This window comes from Aulonocara sp. 'chitande type north' Nkhata Bay, linkage group LG19, assembly GCF_057382095.1.
Source record: "Aulonocara sp. 'chitande type north' Nkhata Bay isolate Kocher_YH1m ecotype deep benthic linkage group LG19, A_spYH_male_GT1.1, whole genome shotgun sequence".
In the NCBI taxonomy this organism is placed as follows: Eukaryota; Metazoa; Chordata; class Actinopteri; order Cichliformes; family Cichlidae; genus Aulonocara; species Aulonocara sp. 'chitande type north' Nkhata Bay.
In genome coordinates, this window is record NC_141362.1 from 11,265,679 (window position 1) to 11,288,599 (window position 22,921).

At 42.5% G+C, this 22,921-nt stretch overlaps 2 protein-coding genes across 3 annotated transcripts in view; one reads left to right on the top strand and one right to left on the bottom strand.

The window, feature by feature from the left end:
- rtn4ip1 (reticulon 4 interacting protein 1) overlaps positions 1 to 22,921 on the bottom strand; it is a 222,570-nt gene that overhangs the window by 51,464 nt on the left and 148,185 nt on the right. The window lies entirely within an intron of this gene.
- LOC147306586 (interferon-induced very large GTPase 1-like) lies at positions 13,390 to 22,715 on the top strand. 2 transcript variants are annotated; one of them, XM_086274805.1, is made up of 7 exons: positions 13,390 to 13,517; positions 15,769 to 15,855; positions 15,946 to 15,981; positions 16,839 to 16,870; positions 16,960 to 19,737; positions 19,846 to 20,407; positions 21,203 to 22,714. In XM_086274805.1, exons 2-7 carry the CDS (start codon positions 15,825 to 15,827, stop codon positions 21,820 to 21,822), a joined length of 4,059 nt encoding a protein of 1,352 aa, XP_086130931.1. In that variant the 5' UTR covers positions 13,390 to 13,517; positions 15,769 to 15,824; the 3' UTR covers positions 21,823 to 22,714. The 2 variants fall into 2 exon arrangements, with proteins under 2 accessions (XP_086130931.1, XP_086130930.1); XM_086274804.1 differs by having other exon boundaries at positions 15,769 to 15,981; positions 21,203 to 22,715.

Consider the following 22,921-nt stretch of genomic DNA (forward strand, 5'->3'; position numbering starts at 1 on the left):
GTCCATGAACTCTCTTTTTGCACCCACAAAGTTGGTACCTTGATCACATCTCAACTGCCTTACATTCCCACGTATTGCAATGAATACGCGCAATGCATTGATGAAGGCATCTGAACTGAGGTCATCAAGCATTTCGATATGTACAGCTCTGCAACACATACAAGTGAAGAGAAGACCATACTTCTTCAGTTCCTTTCTTGCATCCCTCACATAGAATGGTCCAAAGCAATCCATGCCACAATATGTGAATGGAGGGGTCATTTCCATTCTGTCCTCTGGCAAGTCTGCCATTTTTGGATCTTGTAGTATGTTCCTTCTATACTTTCTGCATGTGACGCACTTAAAGATATGTGAGGCAACTGCACTGCTGCATCCAATGACCCATATCCCATTAGATCGCAACTCATTTACAGTCATACCTCTTCCTTGATGCTGTACTTTCTCATGATAATGCTTGATCAATAAAGAAGACACGTGACTTGTTTTTGGCAGAATAGCAGGATGTTTAACATGTGTATGAAGATCACTTCTTGTTAAGCGTCCGCCTACTCTCAGCACACCCTGCTCATCCAAAAATGGACTTAATTTGCATAGTTTGTTTGCTTTGTCTTTGGATTTTACGTCCTTGGATTGCTGTAAATTCTTGATTTCACTGCTGAATACTTCTGTTTGGACCAATCTGATTAGGAAAAGTTCAGCTTGTTGTCTTTCCTCAACACTTGTACTTCCATTGAGTTTGGGACTAAGACCCTTAACTTGCTTAGCATGACGTTTAAGACAAGCAATAGCCTTAACAACTCTTTTCCAGTCAGAAAACTTAGTCAGGCGGTCCAACAATGTTCTATTTATCCTTGCGCTGGTGTTGAGCACCTGAGCCCTTCGAAGTTCTGGATCAGTATCACTAACCTCTCCCACCTTAGCATCTCTTGTGGGTAGCTCCCTTTCCCACAGAAAGTCTGGGCCAGTGAACCAATTTGAAGCAACGAGCCGATCTGCCGATAACCCTCTCGAAGCATGGTCCGCCGGATTGTCTTCGGACTGCACATGATACCACTGGTTGACATCTGTGGTGGCTTTGATTCTCTGGATCCTATTTGCCACGAAAACATGAAAGCGTCTGGCATCATTATTAATGTACCCGAGAACAACCTTTGAATCAGTCCAATAATATTCCTTAAGGTTGTCTATTTCGAGCTCATGTTTTAAGATGGCACCCATCTTCGCAGCAACCACTGCTGCAGACAACTCAAGCCTTGGAACTGTTGTGACCTTAGTGGGGGCAACACGTGCTTTCCCCATGACAAGTGAGCAGTGTACGCTGCCATTAGAGTCCACTGCTCTTAGATAAGTGCACTCCCCATAACCTGTGAAGCTAGCATCTGAGAAGTGATGTAACTCGTACTGCTTGACATCTATGAAGCTTGCTGGTATGTAGCACCTCTTAATCTTTACTTGACACAAGTTATGGAGATCTTGTAACCATGACTGCCACTGTGATCTGCACTCCTCTGAAAGTGGTTCATCCCAACTAGCTTTCTCTCGACTCAACTGTTGCAAGATCAACTTCCCACGCAAAACAAACGGTGCTACGAAACCCAAAGGATCGTAGATGGAAGCTACTGTGGATAGCACTCCCCTTCTCGTCATTGGGTGTTTCTTGACAGTTACTCTGAACTGAAAGTCATCAGAGGATACGCACCATTGCACGCCCAGTGCTCTTTCTAGGAGTGGCTCCCCTAAATCTATGTCCAGTTCTTTGACACTGTCTGCACACTCTTCCTTTGGTATTGACTCCAATACCTTCTTGCTGTTGGAAATGAACTTGTGTAGTCTAAGCTTGCCTGTGCTGCAAAGCTCTCTTGCTTCCTTGATCAGCTTGATTGCCTCAGCATCAGACCTTACACTCACCAGTCCATCATCAACATAAAAATTTCTTCGGATGAACTTGACAGTGCTTTGGTTAAATCGATCTTGACCTTCTGTGGCTAGATGTTTAAGTCCAAAATTGGCACAGCCAGGTGAGGAAGCTGCTCCAAACAAATGGACTTTCATCCGAAAAACTGATGGCGGAGACTCAAGATCACCATTCTCCCACCATAAGAACCTCAAGTAGTCTTGGTCTTCAGGCTTTACATGGAATTGATGAAACATTCGTTCCACATCACACATAATAGCGACTGGGCCCTTTCGAAATCTACAAAGAACTCCCACCAAGGTGTTTGTGAGCTCTGGCCCTGTAAGAAGGTAGTCATTCAATGACATGTCTTGAAATCTTGCCGAGCAATCAAAGACCACTCGCAGTTTCTCTGGCTTTTGAGGGTGGTATACGCCATGGTGGGGAATATACCAAGCTGATTGTTTATCAAGCTCTTTTTCTGGGACCTTTTCTGCTTCACCACGACTGATAATGTCTTCCATGAAGTTCATGTAGTCTCTCCGATATTTCTGGTCTCTCTTGAGCTTCTTTTCCAAGCACATGAGGCGTTGAACAGCACTTGGCTTGTTATTTGGTAGCTCTGGCCTGCTCTGTTTAAAAGGCAGAGGCATTTCAAGATGTCCGTCTTCTTTGTGCTTAATTTCCTCTTTCATTTTAGTCAAAAACCGGAGATCTTCTTGCGAGAGATTTGTCTCTTCTCCAAGCCTTTCACTGAAGTCAGATTCCAGCACCTTAAGTATGTCTTCTGGAGCAGTCATCTCCTTAATTCTTGTTTTGCAAACATAATGAACTTCGCTCTTCAACTTACTTGTTACTTTGGGTTCAGGGGTCACTTGCTTTACAATGATGCGGTGACTTACTCCTATTGCATCACTGTAGTGTTCACCTGGATCACCATAGCTCACTATGCTCCAGCCTACGTCAGTTTTCTGTGCGAAGGGCTGGTTGTCCTCACCACATACAACTTCTCTAGGCATTAGTGCTTGTGGACAGTTATACCCGATAAGAAGACCGATTTCACATTTCTTCGGCGGGGCAATGTGTTCCGCAAGATGCTCTAAATGAGGCCATGCCTTTGCAGTCTCTGGTGTTGGAATGTGTGTACGATTGGCAGGTATGAATTCACGAGTGTAGACCGTTGGCACTGTGATCTTCTTAGAAGAAGATAACCCTCTTATTTGTAGACCTTTGAGTCTTTTGCATGGTACAATTGTCTCCTTGGAAGACATTGTAGACAGCTTCAACTTGACTGGCTCTGCATTAACATCAAGAGCATCTACCACTTCTTCAAGAATGAATGAAGAATCACTTTGTGAATCTAACAGAGCATAGACAAGGACTTCTTTGTTTGAATCACTTGGCATTGATGCATAAACAGGAACTATTGCTGAAGTCTGAGCACTGTTACCATCATGCACAACTCTATTGGATGTGGTTTCGTGAGTGGTGTCTTGCGGCGATTGTGGCTTTCTTTCTTTACTGCAACTTGTCTCGTCATTTTCCTTTTGCTTTGAGCGACCCTCATGTAAGCATGTGGGGTGGCGCTTTGAGCAGGTGTCGCAGACCATCCGGTTGCTGCAATGCTTGGATTGATGGCCAGGACTCAAACAGCCAAAGCACAGTTTCTCACCTTGTATGAACTTCACTCTGTCAGCAACTGGCCTTGCAGTTAGTCTACGGCACTTGTGCAAGACATGCCCTGTTTTCTTACAAAACATACATGTGCTTATGCTCTTCTCAGTGGTGTTAGTTGTAAAAATCCTTGCATTTGCTGCTTGGTTCTTAGAGGTCACTACATTCTGAGGTTTAGATCTTGTCCTTTCTGGCTCCCCTTGCCGCAAAGCATAGTAAGATGTAACAGGGTTACAAGCAATACTAGCCTCCAAAGTCAGGAAAGTTACGAAATACTTGAAATCTGGGAACCTTCCATGCTCCAGCTGATACTGTGTGGCTTTTCGGTTCCATCTGCTGCTTAACCAATCAGGCAACTTGGCTGTCAGTTTTTGGTTTTCAATGCCATCATCAAGAATACGCAGACTCTCATTGTGAGCCATGGCACATTCACAACTGCGTAAAAAGTCCACAAATTTCCTTAAGTCAGCGCTCTCTCTTGATGCTATCTTTGGCCAGGCATGTAATTTGTCTCGGCAGGCTTTGGCAATCATAAAAGGCTGGCCGTATCGCTCATTGAGGAGTTCCCATGCAGCAACATATGCAGTATCTGAACCAATCAGAAAATAACCTTCTAATGCCTCTCTAGCTGCTCCTCCAACATATTTCTGGAGGAAGAATATTTTCTCCGAGCTTGGAATGTTTTTCTTTTCAATAAGAGTTTGGAAGGATGACTTCCAATGATTAAACTTGAGTGGATCACCACTAAAAACTGTGGGCTCTGGAATGGGTAGCCTATTTGCTGATATAGCCTCAGCTAAGACCTTCACGAGCTCTCCTGTGCTATCGTGGAGCACATGTGTTAGCACTGCATCCTTTGGTGGTTGTGAGTGCTGGTCCTCAGTCTTCACCTGATTGAGTGGCTGCATAACCTTATGTAGATCCAGGCTCTGTGCAGCATTCCCTTGGGCTGGACTGAGCTCACTCTCATCATATACTTGAAGCCTTGCTTTGGCTGCATTCAGCCTTTTCAAATTTTCCAAACGCTCAAGTTCTCTCTTTAGGTTTTCTACAGACCTTCTTCTTGCAGCATTCTCTTCTTGCTGTTTCTTTAAGAGAGCAGCCTCTTGTTTCTCTCTTTCTAGCCTACGTTCAGTTTCTTCCCTTTCTCCTTCAAGACGACGAGCTAATGCTGCTGCTTCTTGGTCTGCAATGATCAACCTCTCTTCAGCTTCAAGGTTTTGCAGTTTCTCTTCGTGGCCCTCTTGTTCAGCCATAATCTGCAGTACAGCCTGTGTAGCTGCATACTCGGCAGCAGCTTCTTGTCTTCTAAGTGAAGATACGTTTGAGTGAATAGAAGAAGCTTTAGAACCATTAGAGGCAGGAAGTGAAACACTGGAGGCTGACGATGAGAATACAGAACTATTATCTGGCCAAATCAACTCCTCCGCTGTTCCCTGCATTTCAGATTGAGCATTTTGTACTACAGTCTTTGTGATCGAGATGCAGTTATCCATCTTGCGACGCATGTCATGGGCTGGTTGATCAATTCTTCTGTAATCATCATAAGCAATGTTCAACTCAGATAATTCCCTTTGAATACTGGTGATGTGTTCTTGTAGGATGTCACTAGGATCCTGTTTTAATACAGATCTTTTAGCTACCTTAATCAGAGCTTTCCATCGTTCATATTTGCTGTCAAAGCGAAGCAATAGCCCTTTGATTTGCTCTTTCTGAAACTCTTTTCCTTTTTCTGTTAATGTTCGGGCTCTTTCACTTCTACGAGGCTCTTCAGGTGGTGCTATATTTTGCCCGATATTTGATTCACCTGTCTGTTCTAACTCAGTCTCTTCTTCCGGAGCAGCTACTGCACCCTGAGCTTCTTTACTTGTATGTGACATTTTGATTATTTAGACACAGATATACACAGGCAGCATAGAAGAGCAAGCTGCAACAACATTTGTGAATACTGAAAGAATGAGCTTAACTAAATGAAGTCACTCTCATTCAAATTAGCCCATACATGTAGAATATTACAGAGTAAGTACACTTAACAGAGTTCTTAAAAGACACTGAACCATAAATACAAACTGAATTTCTGTCAAAATGTACAAAGTTTACTTCTGCCCTTTCAGAGCCAACTATAATTATTCAGCTGAACATGAATTTACATCTCTTACGTAAATGCACATTCATATACGTGAAACAGCGTGGCTGCCAGGCTATACACAGTTCCTTTTAGTTTCCAACTCTTGTGTTACTTTTCAGACCAAAAACTTTAGAGTCTGGCTTATAGACTTCTTCATGAAAACCTTATGAACCTGTGTGTCCTAAACAGTGGCTTATCTGTGTTCCCGTCTTGATGAGCTGTCGAATTTGCGCTGATAGGGCGAGTCTGGGCAGGTCCGAGTTTGACTATCACTCCTTCCAGTTAATACACGACACCACGGTTCTTCATTCAAAGTCAAAGTCAAAGTCAAAGTCAACTTTATTTGTCGATTCTGCCACATGTACAGGACATACGGAGAATAGAAATTGCATTACTCTTCAATCCCTAGATAAATAGCAAATGAACATTTAAATATATTTAAATATAAAAGTGATTAAAAAATGCAAGTAAAATAATTAAAAAGTAAAAATTTAAATAAATACAATTTTACATATAACAAGAAAGCTATATAATATACAATATAATGGGTAAGTGACATTGAGTGTAAACCAGGCAGAGTAGTGCAAATAGGCAAATAGTGCAAATGGAGATTTAGTAGTGTACGGTAAGAGAAAGTGTAACAACAAAGTCTTATGAGGTAATGGCAGTCCAATGCTCCACAAAGTGACTGGTAACTGGTGCAGGCCAGTGAGTGAGTCAGAGAGTGTGTGTGTTTGTGTGTGTGTGACAGAGTTCAGTGAGACCGTGGAGGAGAGAGGGGAGAGGGGGCAGAATCGGGAGGGAGTTAAGCTTCCTGACAGCCTGATGGATGAAGCTGTCCTTCAGCCTGCTGGTCCTGGCCTGGAGACTCCGCAGTCTCCTCCCTGACGGCAGCAGCTTGAAGAAGCTTTGCATTGGGTGCGTGGGATCAGCCGCTATGCAAAGGGCTTTTTTAGTGAGACGGGTGCTGTAAATGTCCTGGAGGGAGGGGAGAGAGACACCAATGATCCTCTCTGCAGCTCTCACTATGCGTTGGAGGGTTCTATGACAGGACGCATTGCAGGCTCCAAACCACACAGTGATGCAGCTCGACAGGATGCTCTCGATGGTGCCTCTGTAGAAAGTGTACATGATGGGGGCTGGTGCTCCTGCTCTTCTTAGTTTGCGGAGAAAGAAGAGACGCTGCTGTGATTTCTTGGCCAGTGCTGTGGTGTTGTACGTCCAGGAGAGATCCTCTGTGATGTGCACACCCAAGAACTTGGTGTTGCTCACTCTCTCCACAGACGCTCCGTCAATGGTCAGAGGAGCATGTTGGGTGTGCATTCTCCTGAAGTCCACAACAATCTCCTTCGTCTTCTCCACATTCAGAGAGAGATTGTTGTCAGCACACCACGTGGCCAGGCGTCTCACCTCACTTCTGTAGTCGGTCTCATCCCTGTTGCTAATGAGACCCACCACCGTTGTGTCGTCCGCAAACTTGATGAAGAGGTTGGAGCTGTATGATGGAGTGCAGTCATGGGTCAGCAGAGTGAAGAGGAGGGGGCTCAGCACACATCCCTGCGGGGCCCCCGTGTTTAAAATGATGGTGCTGGATGTATTACTGCCGACCCGTACTGCTTGAGGTCTTCCGGTGAGGAAATCCAACAGCCAGTTGCACAGTGAGGTGTTGAGCCCCAGCTGGACCAGTTTTTGAATGAGCTGTTGGGGGATTATGGTGTTGAATGCTGAACTGAAATCTATGAACAGCATTCGAACATATGAGTCATTTTTGTCCAGGTGTGTGAGTGCCGAGTGGAGTGCAGTGGAGATGGCATCATCGGTTGAGCGGTTGGGCCGATAGGCAAACTGGAAGGGATCCAGGGAGGGGGGCAGGACAGTCTTGATGTGTTGCATGACTAGTCGTTCGAAGCACTTCATCAGGATGGGAGTAAGTGCAACAGGACGGTAGTCATTAAAGCAGGAGGGAGATGACTTTTTTGGAACCGGAATGATTGTGGTGGCTTTAAAACATGTGGGGACGACAGCCTGGATGAGTGATATGTTGAAGATGTCTGTGAAGACATCAGTGAGTTCCACTGCACAGTCTCTCAGTACACGACCAGGAATGTTGTCAGGACCCGGAGCTTTACGTGCATTGATCCTGCTGAGGGATCTCCTCACGCTGTCCGGTGACAGAGTCATCACCTGGTCACCAGGAGGGGGTGGGGTCTTCTGTGCAGTGGTGCTGTTTTGGACTTCAAAGCGAGCAAAGAAAGTGTTCAGCTCGTTCAGCAGGGGGATAGTGCTATCACAGGTCTGTGGTGGGGGCTTGTAATCTGTGATGGTCTGAATGCCCCGCCACAGGCTCCGTGAGTCTCTGCTGTCTTTGAAGTGATGAGATATTTTCCTGGAGTACTGTCTCTTAGCCTCTCTGATGCCACGGGAAAGGTTGGCCCTAGCTGTCCTCAGGCTTGCCTCGTCTCCAACTCTGAAGGCAACATTTCGAGCTTTCAGCAGCCTGTAGACCTCTCCTGTCATCCATGGTTTTTGGTTGGCCCGGACAGTTATGGTTTTCGTGACTGTTACATCCTCAATACACTTGTTGATGTAGGCAGTAACAGTCTCTGCGTACTCCTGGAGGTCAGTGGTGTTGTTATAGGTGGCAGCCTGCTTAAACATGTTCCAGTCTGTAGTATTAAAGCAGTCCTGTAGAGCCTCTGAAGACCCCTCTGGCCACACTTGTATCCGCTTACGAACCGGTTTGGTCACTTTAACGAGCGGTCTGTAAGCAGGCATTAGCATGACAGTGATATGGTCTGAGGCGCCGAGGTGGGGGAGGGGAAAAGCTTTGTAAGCTCCTCTCTGGGTGGTGTAAACAAAGTCCAGTGTGTTATTTCCCCTTGTTGGAAAGTCTATGTGTTGTTGTATTTTTGGAAACACGCACTTTAAGTCTGCATGATTGAAATCCCCAGCCAGGATGAGAAAAGCATCAGGATGGGCTGTCTGCTGCTCACTGATGTGCTGGTACAGTTCATTCAGTGCCTCATTCCTGTTGTTGACATTGGAGGAGGGAGGGATGTACACAGCGCACAGGAGTATGGCTGTATATTCCCTCGGTAGATAGAATGGCCGGCACTTAATAACCATTAACTCCAGCACTGGTGAGCAGTGTTTGCAGACCGCAACAGCATCGCGACACCAGGCATCATTGATGTAAACACAAAGTCCTCCCCCGCGGGTCTTACCTCCCGCGACGATGACTCTGTCAGCACGGTAGCATGTTAGCTGGTCGAGCTGAATGGCGCGGTCCGGGACACTGTCGCTGAGCCATGTTTCCGTGAACACAAAAGCACAGCAGTCCTTTACATTCCTTTGAGATGAACGTAGCAGTCGGATGTCGTCCAGTTTATTTTCTAGCGAGCGTACGTTGGCCAGAACGATAGAGGGGATGGCGGGTTTGTGTGGGCTAGCCGCTAGCCTAGCTCGGATGCCACCGCGCTTACCCCTCTTCTGCTTCCTCTCACACCGCTTGAGGCGCATCCATTGTGGGCGAAGTGCGGGAGTGGGGGTCGGTGATTGAGTAGGCCTTCGGAGCAGACCCAGATCTTTCAGCTTCTCGGTGTCCACAGAGTTTAACTTAAAAAGTTTGTTTCTGCCGATGTCAAGAAGAAGTGTTCGGGCATATCCTCGCTTGCACACAGATAGACGCGACAAAGACTTACAAAAACACTGCAACTTACAGGACGAAAAACACGAAAAAGTAGTTTGTTCGGGAGAGAGAGAAGCCGCTGCGTGTGCACGCGCCGCCATGTTGGAATAATTCACAGATGGATTTATTCTTCTGTCACACTTCTCCTCAGAAACACCATAAAATCCACCGTCAAACTGTTATTACATAAAAGTACAGAATGACCAACATAAATATTACAAATAAACATTTAAACCCAAGTTAACAAATACGCGATAAACAAACACAGTTAACGTACCTCGCTGGCTGCACGTAACCGTGAGGGAATGAGTCCGCTTCAGGAACAAAACTTAACAAAAATAATTCCCAATTTCTTCTTCTTTGCAGCTTTCTTTTACTTTAAACTGCTTATTTATTCCTTCTTCTGCCTTAGTTAACTTATTAACTTAGCTTCTTGCACATGCTTTTTACTTCCCTTTACGTCACTTAAAAAGGCCTGTGTGCAACACAGAATGAACCTTAGTTCCTACCCCAAAAGGAACAATAAATAAAGAAAATAAATAACATAAATGAACACAATAAATTAAACAAACTGACATAATTTACATTTATGGCAGTTAAAATATATATCTCGATATTTTTTTTAAAGCCATAAGTTAAGAACAAAAAGAGAGTTCTTAGTCACACTGTGTCCCAGATGTCACACGGGCACTTTTATTTACATACAGCGTAGATGTACATGAAAAAATTACTCAAAAATAAATTAGCAGCATTTATTAAATAATCATGGTCCATAAATAAAAGAAAACAATGTTCTTTTTGTGCATAACAAAAAGCTCATAATTGTGCAGTCAAAATGTAAACTAATAGACGCTGAGCATAACAACAAAGAGACAGATTTCACAGCTGCACCACGTCTCTGAACAGGTGCCGTTTGTGGTCCTTATACACACACAGTACGTATCACTCCGCGAGGCTCCTCCTCGGTAGCCGTAATCATCCGACAATCCATCAAGCGGTGCAGCTCCGTAGCTTAGCAAAGTCATATTAAAACATTTTTTGACAGATTGCTGAGCGCTGTGTACCACATAAAATCGGTTCGCGGTCAGTAAGCACAACCAGAATTCATACATAAGGCGCACTGTCGATTTTTGAGAAAATGAAAGGATTTTAGGCCGTGCAGCCCCTCCGGGCTGCATGTCGTTAGCGCGGTTAGCTCGCTAACACGTTGACGCCGTCCAGCCCCACGCACGGGGCGATCCGCAGTAACTCGCTAACGGAGATTTTCCGCTTTCATCTTGTCATTGCCTGCAGGTGAAGCTATGGGGGAGGGGGAGTTGTGTTCAGTGAAGGAGAGGCGAGGCCGAGTAACGCAGCGTAGAGACAAAAGTGGACAAAAGAGAGGCAAACCTGCGGCCCCACAAGTATAATTATAACGTAACATAGATTATATCGATATAAACGATATTGTCACATCTTATATCTCGTATGAAAATATATCGATATTTTTAAAAAACTCGATATATCGCCCAGCTCTAATATATATATATATATATATATATATATATATATATATATATATATATATATATATATATATATATATATATAGAGAGAGAGAGAGAGAGAGAGAGTCTTGTAATCGGAAGGTTGCCGGTTCGAGCCCCGGCTCGGACAGTCTCGGTCGTTGTGTCCTTGGGCAAGACACTTCACCTACCGCCTACTGGTGATGGCCAGAGGGGCCGATGGTGCGATATGGCAGCCTCGCCTCTGTCAATCTGCCCCAGGGCAGCTGTGGCTACAACTGTAGCTTGCCTCCACCAGTGTGTGAATGTGAGAGTGAATGAATAGTGGTATTGTAAAGCGCTTTGAGGGGTCCCGAAAAGCGCTATATAAATGCAATCCATTTTTATTATTATTTAGATCTCTGTCCAGAAGAGCGCAGTCTTGGGAACAGCTAAGATACTGCACAGGACCCTCAAGCTCCCGAGCCTCTCGTAGAGGACCCGAGCTTGGAGGACTGACCGCCCGCTCTGCATTTAGACTACCCCAGGAAGCTCGTTCACACATTTACCTTTGTCCAAAAAATCTTCGTGGGGCTTGATGACGGCAAACCTCTGAAACCCTGCCTACATGCTCTTAAAAATGATTTGTTGCTGAAAGAGTAGTTCTGGAAGGAATATAAGGCAATGTTTGTTAGGACATGCACTCTGTTACTGAGCACTTTGTTTTAAGCACTTTATTTAAAGCACTTTAAGTTTACTACAGACTTTAGGTGGATTTAACTCCATCAGTTTACCTAATTTTGCTTTGGTTATTTGGAAGATGATCATCTTTATTTGTACCCATTTTATAAAATTGTTTTTCATTTCTTTTTCAAACAAAAGTGATTAGTATTTGACTTTTTATTTTGAATTTATGTATTTTGAGAAAGATGCAATTAGGACTGATGTTGTCCTTTGTGATTTTATAAAAAGATACATGTTCTACATTGAATTTATAATGCTCACTTTATGGTGCCAATGTCCATGTTAGTGGTTTTATAAAAATACTAAGTGATGTTTTTACATTTCCATAAAAAATGTTAAATAAACAAAATGTAAAGTAAATGAATTTCTCTAATTTTTTTTACTAGTCTACACTCAAACATTTAAAAATAAATATCTTTTAATTAATAATCATATAATTTGCGTTTAGTTTGTAATATAATTGCATTGTGTTGGATCAAAATAGTAAACTACAAAAAACACAAAAATATTAAAATTAAAGTATATAGTTTTTAAGTAAAGCTCAATTAATAAAATAAAAATATAATTTAAAATTTTTAAGTTAACAATAAATACAAATTTTGAGTACCCCCATACTTAGAAAAGATGAGTTTGTGTACTTAAAACTTTTGAGGTAATCAGTTTCCACAAATGTTTTAAGTTCAGTCAACTGATTCGGGTTTACAGTGTAGGGACCGCTACTAAGTTTTAATATTACTCTTATTACTCTTTCTGGGTCACAAAATAAACTTTTAACACATTTTAGCATATCATATATCTATATAACACATAGAAAGTAGCTGTGTAAACTTCAAATATCTGCTCGGTTAATCAACACATCACATATTTACAAAAGTGCTCTGACGTTTTTGGAAACGCCTGTTACGCACCCGCTCGATAGCTGACCAGGGGGTCAAAGGTCACTCGAACCAACAAGAGCAGCGGACTCCCGGCTTTATCATTTTCAGATCACTGCGGTCTGTCGCTACTCAGGTTAAACATGATATATACGTCACTTTTATTATTGGCGGATGTCAGCTTGTCACATTTTCAATTTTCTATGCCAATTGTCAATGTATGAAATACATAAATAAATAAATACTCCCAAAAGTACAGCACCTAAATCACAGAAGTTTTTTCTGGAGGAACATAGTATGAAGGACCAACTTCTTTACTCAAGTAAAAGTAAAAAAGTACAGGCTCTGAAATGTACTCAATGTAAGAAGAATAAAAGCAGCTCTTCAGGGGACATTTCTATTTAGTACAATACAGATTTATCTGTCATTTGAGATTGGGTTCCTTGGAAAAGTTAGAAAGATAAGCCTGTCTCCCACACACCATCCCTGTGAAGCCTAAACATCCCTCCACACAGCCTCTGCCCAGGCAGGTGGACCATAATTATTATACTTTCTAAGTCACTTTTATTTTTATTTCACTTTTTGTTTTTAATTCAGTTTAGTTTGAGTGAGTTTCCATTCTGGATTTTCTTGGTTCTTTAGTTTTCGTCCTTTAAATTATTAAAGCATGGAGGGCATATATCAGCTGTAATATTTAAGAAAACCAGGATAAACACATCCATGAAAGCTTCACCAGGCAAGTTGGAATAAAATTTCTACCAAACAATAAATACTAAAATACTTTATTTTAGTTTTTAAAAAAAAACGTTATTTTTAGTTTTGGTTAACTGAATAGATTTTCACGTCTAGTCTTAGTTTTCAGTTTAGATTTATAATAAACTATAATCAAATTGAAGTGGACACGATCACGGTACCATAAAAACATCAGGCTCTGATTGGTTGGAGGTCCACAGGAAGTTCCGCTGCTGACTACTGTAGAAACCGAAACTTAACAGAAAACCAGGAAGAGCTCGAGAGACTGGAGACGCAGGTATGTATTTCTGTAGGTTTGTATTTCTGTGGTGTGTAAATGCTTCATTAAACCGTCCAGTTATGAAACTCTGACTTAAAGATAAAAGTTAATGTGACAACTCTGACCCGAGGAAGAGGATTTAATGAGGATGTCTGCTGAGCACGCGCACACACACACACACACACACACACACACACACACTTAGATCAGTTAGTGTTACACTTTTCAGTTTAAGTCTTGTTATAGTTTAAGTTACAGGTAAAGTGCTCTGACGTTACTCATAACGGTCCTGTAACGGTATGGTACGGTAAAAAGCAACGGCTGTGATGCATTTAAGTGCGCCTCGTAAACGCAATAATCTGCACAAACAGCTGGTGAGGTTGTTAAAAGGTGGTTCATTTCTTTTGAAAACATAATCATCACTTTGTTGTTGTTTTGGGGTTTTTAATATTTTAAACTTATACACATTTACTTTTAGATGTGTAACTTTTATATTTTCCACACAAAAATGAAGGAAATTATTTAGATAAGATAAGAAAAGTCCCACACGTGGGAAATTTGTTTTATTACAGCAGAAGTGGACAGTGCAAAGTTACATAGCAAAATTAGAAAAACACTGGAATAAGATAAGAATAAAATACTGTGCACAATAGAATAGAATAAAATAAAAATACTATAAAGATAGTATTAAATAGAATACAAATGCTATATACAATTGAGTATAATACAACGATGCCAGAAAAGAGTATTGCACTTAGTGTTAATACACATGTGTGGATGTGTGTGTTTGATCAGTTGGAGTCTTTATTGTGGAGTCTGACAGCAGTGTGGAGGAAAGACCTCCAAAATCTCTCCATCCCACACCGTGGGTGGTGCAGCCACTGAAGGAGCTGCTCAGTGCTGTCAGAGTCTCTTGCATGGGGTGGGAGATGTTGTCCAACAGGGATGACAGCTTAGCCACCATTCTCCTGTCACCACCTCCACTGGGTCCAGAGGGCATCCTAGCACAGAGCTGGCCCTGCGGATCAGCCTGTTCAGTCTCTTCCTGTCCCCAGCAGAGATGTTGCCGCCCTAGCAGACCACACGATGGCTGAGGCCACCACAGAGTCAGTTATTCAAAATAATTTAACTACTTGGTTCATCATCACTCAGTTACTCTATGACTGTGTTTAACTGTTATTACTTCAACATGCTAAAATAAATTGATATTAATGTCATAACCACTGATGTCTCTTCAACATAAGCCAGTGGTGGGTAATTCTTTTTCTCATGGTGTCACATGAGTAACTGGGACTGCTGTGGAGCGCTGCACCAACAAGATGAACTCAGTTATCCTCAATATGAATTTCATGTCTTTATAAACTGCCGCTGATGACAGCAGATGTTACAGTTAAATAATGGAAATGTGAAACTTTATCCAACGTTTATCCAAAGCCTGAATATTTGCAGTTGTTGTAATCTCCCAATTCTTTGAATCTTTGGGCTGAAGGAAGGACAGTACTCGGTGTATCAATGCTCAATCAACAATCATTTATTTCCATACAATTCAATACTTATGAGCATTAGAACCATCATGATGGGGAGACCTGCCTGCAGAGGGTCACAGCAAGTCTCAAAATGGTGACGGGTTACACAGCTTTTTATACTCTCTAGTGGCCCCCACCTAGTCGTAAAAGCCTAAACATTCACATTCTTTCTCTCTTACGGCGCCTAAGTTATGACCTCGGCTCCCTGTCTTTCTGCTCTTCTGAAAAGGAATGTGGTCTGCTTCTTCTATTATCGGCACAAGGTCCTCTGCACACAACATTCTCTTCATGATTCAGCAGTAAAACATGTCAAGAACCAGTGTAACACATTCAACAGTGTTGAGTAATACAGGTCAAACCAATAGATCGAATGATTTTCACACTCTTTTAAGTCAGAAGTATAATGGAAACTAAAACTACATACTAATCACACACTCTATATTAAAGGGTATAATATGATCTACAGCAGTTAAAATAATTCAACTATCTTGATTACATATATAAGGTAACATATAATAACAGAATAATATCACACAGTACAGTCAGGTTCATATTCTGAGGTGGAAATGTGAAGCACGGTCGTATCAGCAGCAGATATAAGATCTGACGTCCATTCAGCATCTATGAGCTCTGACGTTCTCACCTTTCTGCTCACGAAGATCTCAGATGTCTGCTCTCAGGTCCCAGACTCTTTTTTTCTACTTTTAAATATTTCTATTTATTTCTATTTTCTGTTTTGATAGATAACAAAACAAACAGATGATGTGTGGATCCTTTGTAAAGATGAGGAGCAGATGAGATGGAGAACCTTCACAGCACAGCAGCAGCAGGTGGAGGAGAGGCTGAGATCAGATCTGAGGTCTCGTCTTTGAAAGAAAACTCTGACAAAGATCCTGTTTTCTGTTTCTTCCTCCATGAAGGTGAAGAAGATGAGAACGAGGAACGCTCCAACAAAGGTAAAATCTTCTCACCTGATCAGCAGGAAAATGTGTTTCTATGATCATGTTGTTGTACACATGCTGTCTGCAGGAGAATCTCAAGGTTTGATTTCACACCTTCAGTAAAGTCTCAAAGGTTTGAACACATTTACTCGCTCAACTTTATTATTGTTGTTATTATTTTACTGATGATGTGATTGTAAATGTGTTTCTTCTGATTGGGAATCTTCAGAGAAGAAAAAAGTTTGATGATTGTTCGCAGCTTCATTTTGCTTTCAAAGCGTTCCACTCTCTTCATTCTCCAACCAGCTCAGTCATGTTTCCTCCGGGAGTTTTTCCAAAGAGCTTGTTGGATTCCAAAGAGCTTGTTGGATGAATTTTTGTCTCCTTGTTGGTCAAACAGCTGTTTTGTGCTGCTGAGACAGAAATGATGGTACAGCTGAGAGGGGATGCTGTGTGTCTGCAGGACTGTTTCATTTCAATAATCAGTGAATTATTGTGTTTTTATTGTGACCACTGAGGGTTTATAATGTAAATGAAAAGAACACAAAGTCCTCTGTTTGACTGTCAGTAAACCTTCACGTAGTTTTCTGTATCTATATCACGTCTGTTACACAAATTTATCAATGTGCGTCAAACTGATTGAAAGTGACTCAGATTCATGTCTGACTTTCACAGTAATGATTCATACAACATACATAAACCTAGTGATGCCCTGTGTGCTCCACACAGTGACTGTCTGTCACGGCACAGCAGTTTGGATTCACTCAGTCTGTATAGGACTGTATCGTTCATGTTACCTGTGGGAGTTTGACTGTTTTATTGGTCCGGTCCAGTCACATGATCTGTTCTCCTGGTTTGTTTTTATCTCGCAGGTTCCTCAGGTGAGGACGTGAGTGGAAACATGGTAGGAAAGTCCAAATTTTTCCAAAGATCTTAGAGATAGTTTCTATGACAGTATCAGTCCTTAACAAACTGTTTGCTTGTTTCCTGCAGTCAGTGAAGGTTTCTGATGAACTCACCAAGTATCCATGTCAAAGACAAACTGAGACACTGATTGACAGACTTCAGCTTCAAGACAAACTGCAGCAGAAATTCTCACCAGAGGATTTTCTTCAGATCCGTCCACCTGTGACACGGCACCATGTCACATCTGAGAAACATCTGGCTCACATGTTTGTCTGCAGGCTGATGATGTTAGACTGCAGGGCCAGATATATTCCTGTAAGAGCAGACAGTCCTGAGGGGACAGAGCCAAAGCCCAGGCCGGTGACTGACATCCCTGAGAAGCATTACAGTGATTGGGAGGTTTTTCTGAACACCAGCGTGGACACAGAACAGACTCGTGTGCATCCAATGGATGTCCAGATGGCCGTGTTTCACTGCTCAGACAGCTTCCTTAAACAGATGATGGTCACAAAGCTCTCTCAGTGTCAGTATGCTTTACCTTTGCTGGTCCCTGACCCAGTCACAATGGAGATGGAGTGTCCTCTGTGGACTTTCAGACAGATAACAAAAACCTGGACGGCGACTCAGGTCAAAGATGGCTCACCCATCGTCACCATGAAGAGTGTTCCAGTCTGCAAAGCTCAGACACCCTTGGTGTCATTTTTCCGCCTGGGTTCTCTGTCAGTGTCTAAATCTCAGCTGATGAACGCTTTGATCAACGACCGTCACAGCACCTTCTTCCACAGGAACTGCCCAGGAAGCACCAGGTCTCGCCATCTGATGGATGGTGTGGCAGAGATAGCCTGGTACTGCCCTGCTGGGAAACCCACTGATGCCTTCAGGGACTGCATGGCTTTTTGTAATCTTCACGGTGATGCTCTGCAGATTGAAAAACAGCGCGACATACTGATTGAAAAATCCTCCATCAACGTTTTCCTCGTTGCATCTCTGCAAAAAGATGAAGAAAGCAGATCACTTATAGCCGCCCTCTTTAAGTCTCATAAACCTTTAATATGTGTGAGTGTTGATGACAGCTGTGATGCTGTCAGGACTAAAAAGGGAAAATACAAAATGGGTCTCAAAGGCAGAAACCAGTCAGATGTATCTGAAGAGCTGAAAAAGATCATTAGAGAAGTTTTATCTTCTCTAGAAGATTCCAGTTTGAAACCATCTTTCCAGCTTGAAACCCTGGCTGAGCTCTCTGGAGTCAGAGTGGATGAAAGTGACCCAGCCTGTCAGAGAGGCAGATCTGCTGCTCTGGAAATAATGGAGCTGATTATGAAGGATAACCTGGATATCTCAAAGATCAAAGAGGAATTCCTCCCTTGTCAAAACCATCTGTGGCATCAGTGGATCAAAATATACAAAGAACTGAAACATCTCAGAGGAAACAGTGAAAACAAGAAAAGTGAAAAGCAGCAGAAACTGATGGACATGCGTCAGAAACAACGTGCTGCTTGCTGCAGTAAACTGATGGAGCTGTTCACTAACAGCCTGTCAGCACTGCCACCAACAGACAGAGAGTATTTCCTGAAATGGACTCAGATCTTCATGGATGCTCTCTCCACAGAGAACGTTTCTTGTGTTCTCCAAAGTTATGATGAAAAGTGGTTGGAGGTCTTAGCTCTGAAGAACAAACATGACAAATCTGGTCTGTTATTAATGAAACAAACTGAGCTCCAAGACTTGTCCCACAAACTGCAGTCTGCATCCTTCGGCTTGGAGCACATGTTCAGAGAAATGGGACACATCTATGAAGCCCACAGAACAACAGCTGGAGAGAGCAGAGACGCTGACTGGTGTAAATACCCTGAGCTGGCTGCACAGCTGATGATATCAGGACACCCAGTGGAGCTGATGGACGGGGATGCAGGTCACCTGCCTTTCACATGGATCTCCAGCCTCTTAGAGGAAGTCATCCAGAAACTGGGGGACCAGAGAGTTTTTGTGTTGTCAGTGTTGGGCCTCCAGAGCAGTGGGAAAACATCACTGCTGAGCTCCATGTTTGGACTGCAGCCTGCAGTAGGTGCTGGCAGGAGTACCAAGGGTGCCTTCATGCAGCTGCTCAGAGTATCAGAGGACATGAAGACAGACTTTGACTATGTTCTAGTGGTGGACACTGAAGGTCTGCAGGCTTCTGAGCTGGACGGTAACAAGACTTGTTACCGTGACAACGAACTGGTGACATTTGTCGTTGGTCTGGGAAACCTGACTCTGATCAGCATCTTTGGAGATGATCTGTTGAAAATCCAAGAGGTTCTGCAGATTGTTGTTCAGGCTTTGATGAGGATGAAGAAAGTTCAGCTTTCTCCCAGATGTGTGTTTGTTCAGGATGTTCCAGATGTTGCAGCAGCAAAGAAGAACATGGACGGAAAGAGACGCCTGCAGGAACATCTGGACCAGATGACCAAACTAGCAGCTGAAGAGGAGCTTTGTGATGCTGAGCGCTTCAGTGATGTCATTGAATTTGATGTTCGGGAAGATGTGAAATACTGTGGGCAGCTGTGGGAGGGCAGTCCACCCATGGCTGCTCCTGATCCAGCTTACAGTGAGAGCCTCCAAGAAGTGAAGAACACCATCCTCTCTAAAGCTTCAAAGTCTGCTGGGATCACTCTCTCACAGCTCAGAACCAAAATTCGGGACCTGTGGAACGCCCTCCTCAGTGAAAACTTTGCTTTCAGTGTCAAGAACACACCTGAAGTTGTATTGTACAGAAAACTGGAGGCCCTGGCGAGAAAGCAGACCTCAGACCTGATAAGAAGCATGAAGACCACTGAAGACCAGCTTTTTAACACAACTGAAAATGGAACGTTCTACGCGGCAGCAGTAAGTTATCTTTATAAAGAAAATAAACTGAAGACATGAAATATTTACAAATTCTTCATTCTAACATAAAATTTGAATTTTCCTTATTTTTCTTTTGTTTGGGATCAGCACGGAGGAGCCAGAGGATTCAATGAATCAGAAGAAATTCCTGGACATAAAGAAGCCCTGCAGCACAAAGACACTGCTGCAGCAGCTGCAGAGATTCAACAACATTTAGAAAAACAAGATAATATTCCAGTAAATATCGCCATCACAGGAGAATCTGGTTCTGGTAAATCCAGCTTTATTAATTCGTTCAGAGGTGTGAGTGATGATGAGGAGGGAGCTGCTCCTACTGGTGTGAAACAAACCACCTCAGTGGTCACACTGTACCCCCATCCCAACTATTCCAATGTTACTTTGTGGGATCTTCCTGGAATCGGCACCACCAAGTTTCCAGCTAAGAAGTACCTGAAGCTTGTTGGATTTGAGAAGTTTGACTTCTTCATCATCATCTCAGACACTCGCTTCACAGAAAATGACGTGAAACTCGCTCAGGAGATTCAGAGGATGGAGAAAAAGTTCTACTTTGTTCGCTCAAAGATCGACAACGATATAAATGCTGAGAGGAAAAAGAGAGACTTCAGTGCAGAGAGGACTCTCAAAGTAATCAGAGACGACTGCGTTCACAGTGAGTGTCTGATCACAGCTGAGTGAGATCTGGATTCACTTTTTAAACATATCCTTGTTTTAAATTATTTATTCTTTGTCTTAGTTCCCGGGTCAGTGACACAGTGTTTTGAGTTTGTATGAGTTCCTCATTTATTTCTGGATTTATGTGTTCTGCATTGTTTAGTCTGTTTGCTTGGTATCATTTCCTAGTGCTCCCTCATTCAGTTATCCATGCTTCTAGTTTCCTGCCGTGGGTGTTTGTTCCCTTTGTGGTCGTGGTCTCCTCAGGTGTGTCCTTGTGTCTCCGTGTTCCCTCTCTTGTCTTGTTAGTACGTCTCTAGTCCTACTCTTTGTTTCTCCCTTTCCTGTTCCCATGTTCTTCTCTCTGTGTTTCATCCTTTGGCTACCCAGTCTGTCATGTGTCTCCATGTCTGTTCATCCCCAGTCCCAGTGTCAAGCTCACGTGTCTTTGTCAGAGTCTGTGTGTTATTTCCTGTTTTATTTTGACAGTCTCATGTGTGTGCCCTCATGTGTGTTTACTTCCTGTATCATCAGTTAACTACTGTAGTTACTATTTCTCCCACTGTTCTTTGTCATGTTGTCATCATATCTGCTCCAGCTGTGAGCTCTGTTTGGAGAGTTCCCTGATTAATATTCTTAGATTTCTGCTGTAGTTTATCTTGTGACCTGTAAATCCAGCATCAAAGCTTCTCTTGAGTCCTGCATATTGGATCCACGACTCTTCCTTCCACACAGGATCCTATGATATTATTTTATAAATCTAACCATGTCAACTTGTTTCTCTATCACACAGGTCTACAAGACATCGAGTCTCCACAGGTCTTCCTGGTGTCGAGTTTTAAGCAGCACTGGTGTGATTTCTCTCTTTTACAAGAGACCTTAGAGAGAGAACTTCCTATGAAGAAGAGAGATGCTCTGCTGTGTGCCATGCCCAACATCAACCCAGAGACCATCATCAAGAAGAAAAAAGCTTTTCAGTCCAAATTAAAATACTGGGCTATTCAGTCTGCAGCTGGAGCAGCTGTTCCAGTTCCTGGTCTTTCTATTGCTTTTGATGCTGCTGTGCTGGTTGGTGCTGTCACACATTTTGTTCATGCGTTTGGTCTCGATATCCCGTCTCTAAAGAGACTTTCTGCCAGAACAGGTGTGCCCTACACTGATTTGTGTGCTGTCATCATTTCACCACTGGCTGCAGCAAAAATAACTGCAGAGCTCCTCTTGAAGGTGATGACCCAAGTGGGATGCACAGCTTCATTAATGGCAGCAAAGGAAGCATCCAGATTTATTCCGTTTATTGGAATCCTATTATCAGCGGGTATCTCTTTCACTACAACTTATAAAATTCTGAATGTTATCCTCAATCAGCTCGCTGATGATGCTCACAGGGTGTTTGAAAAAGCTCTGGGTCTATAAAAATAAAAGGCAATGAAACTGATCAGTGTGTCAGAGGCTTCAGCAGGTCTCATTTCCTCTGATCACAGCAGAAACAGATTAACTTCTCCCAGCTTCACACACTGAAAGTTTCCTCTTCCTCACATCAACACAGGAACAAATGTGATCTTATTACTCAGATATGAACTGTGTCAACATTATAAACTTTGTAAAATGTAGAAGAGCTACTGAATAGTGTTGTTGTTGTTTTTTTTATATTTTTTTGTGTGTAATGAGTTTCAACACTATGAACAGTAATGTTTGTCTTCCTTATTGCTGTCTGTTCTTATTAAAATGTATTTTAGCATATTTCATAATATCCTCCTAAACTTGGCGGGGGGAGGGATAAGCAAACCTGGTGAATCACTGAACTCTCAGCTTCATTAGAATGTGTCATTACAGGTAAATGTAATATAGAGGTTCCCATTTACTCCATAATGCAATGATTTATTTGGTACATGTATACAAATCTATAATTATAATCTGAAACTAAACTGAGCGACCTTCAGTAACTTGTTCTAAAAAAAAATCAACCTACAGTCATTTTACAGTCATCAGAAATATGAGTCTTGGTTTTCCTGCAGAACATTTCAGGCTGAGCAGCCAATCCCAGTCAGAGAGAAGTGGCTGTGACAGAAACACAGCAGAGAGAAGGACAGAAGGTCAGAGCTCTCAATTCAAGGAGCAAACACACAAAACAAGACGGGAAGAAATTTTAGAGGCTGGAAATACAAAAAGCAAATGAAGGACAAGCTGGTAAAAGGTGGATGAGGGTCAGCAGTAGAATAAAATGGATAAAATAAAATAAAAATAAATTTCTCATTATAATGGTCTGAAATAATGAGAAACTGTGACTGCAGTTTTTAAATTTAACAATTGGTTGTGATGCTGTGTGTATTAATAATAGCAAACTATATAAGGACAATAAATAGAGGAAAGATTTACAGGAAAATTAAACATTCCTCGTGTTTTCATCTAGTTTCAAAAATCTGATCTTAAACATCAAGAACCCTGAACAGTTTTTATTCTCCTGCTGCAGGTTTGGAGGATGTTGTTTTATTCTTGTCACACAGTGGTGACA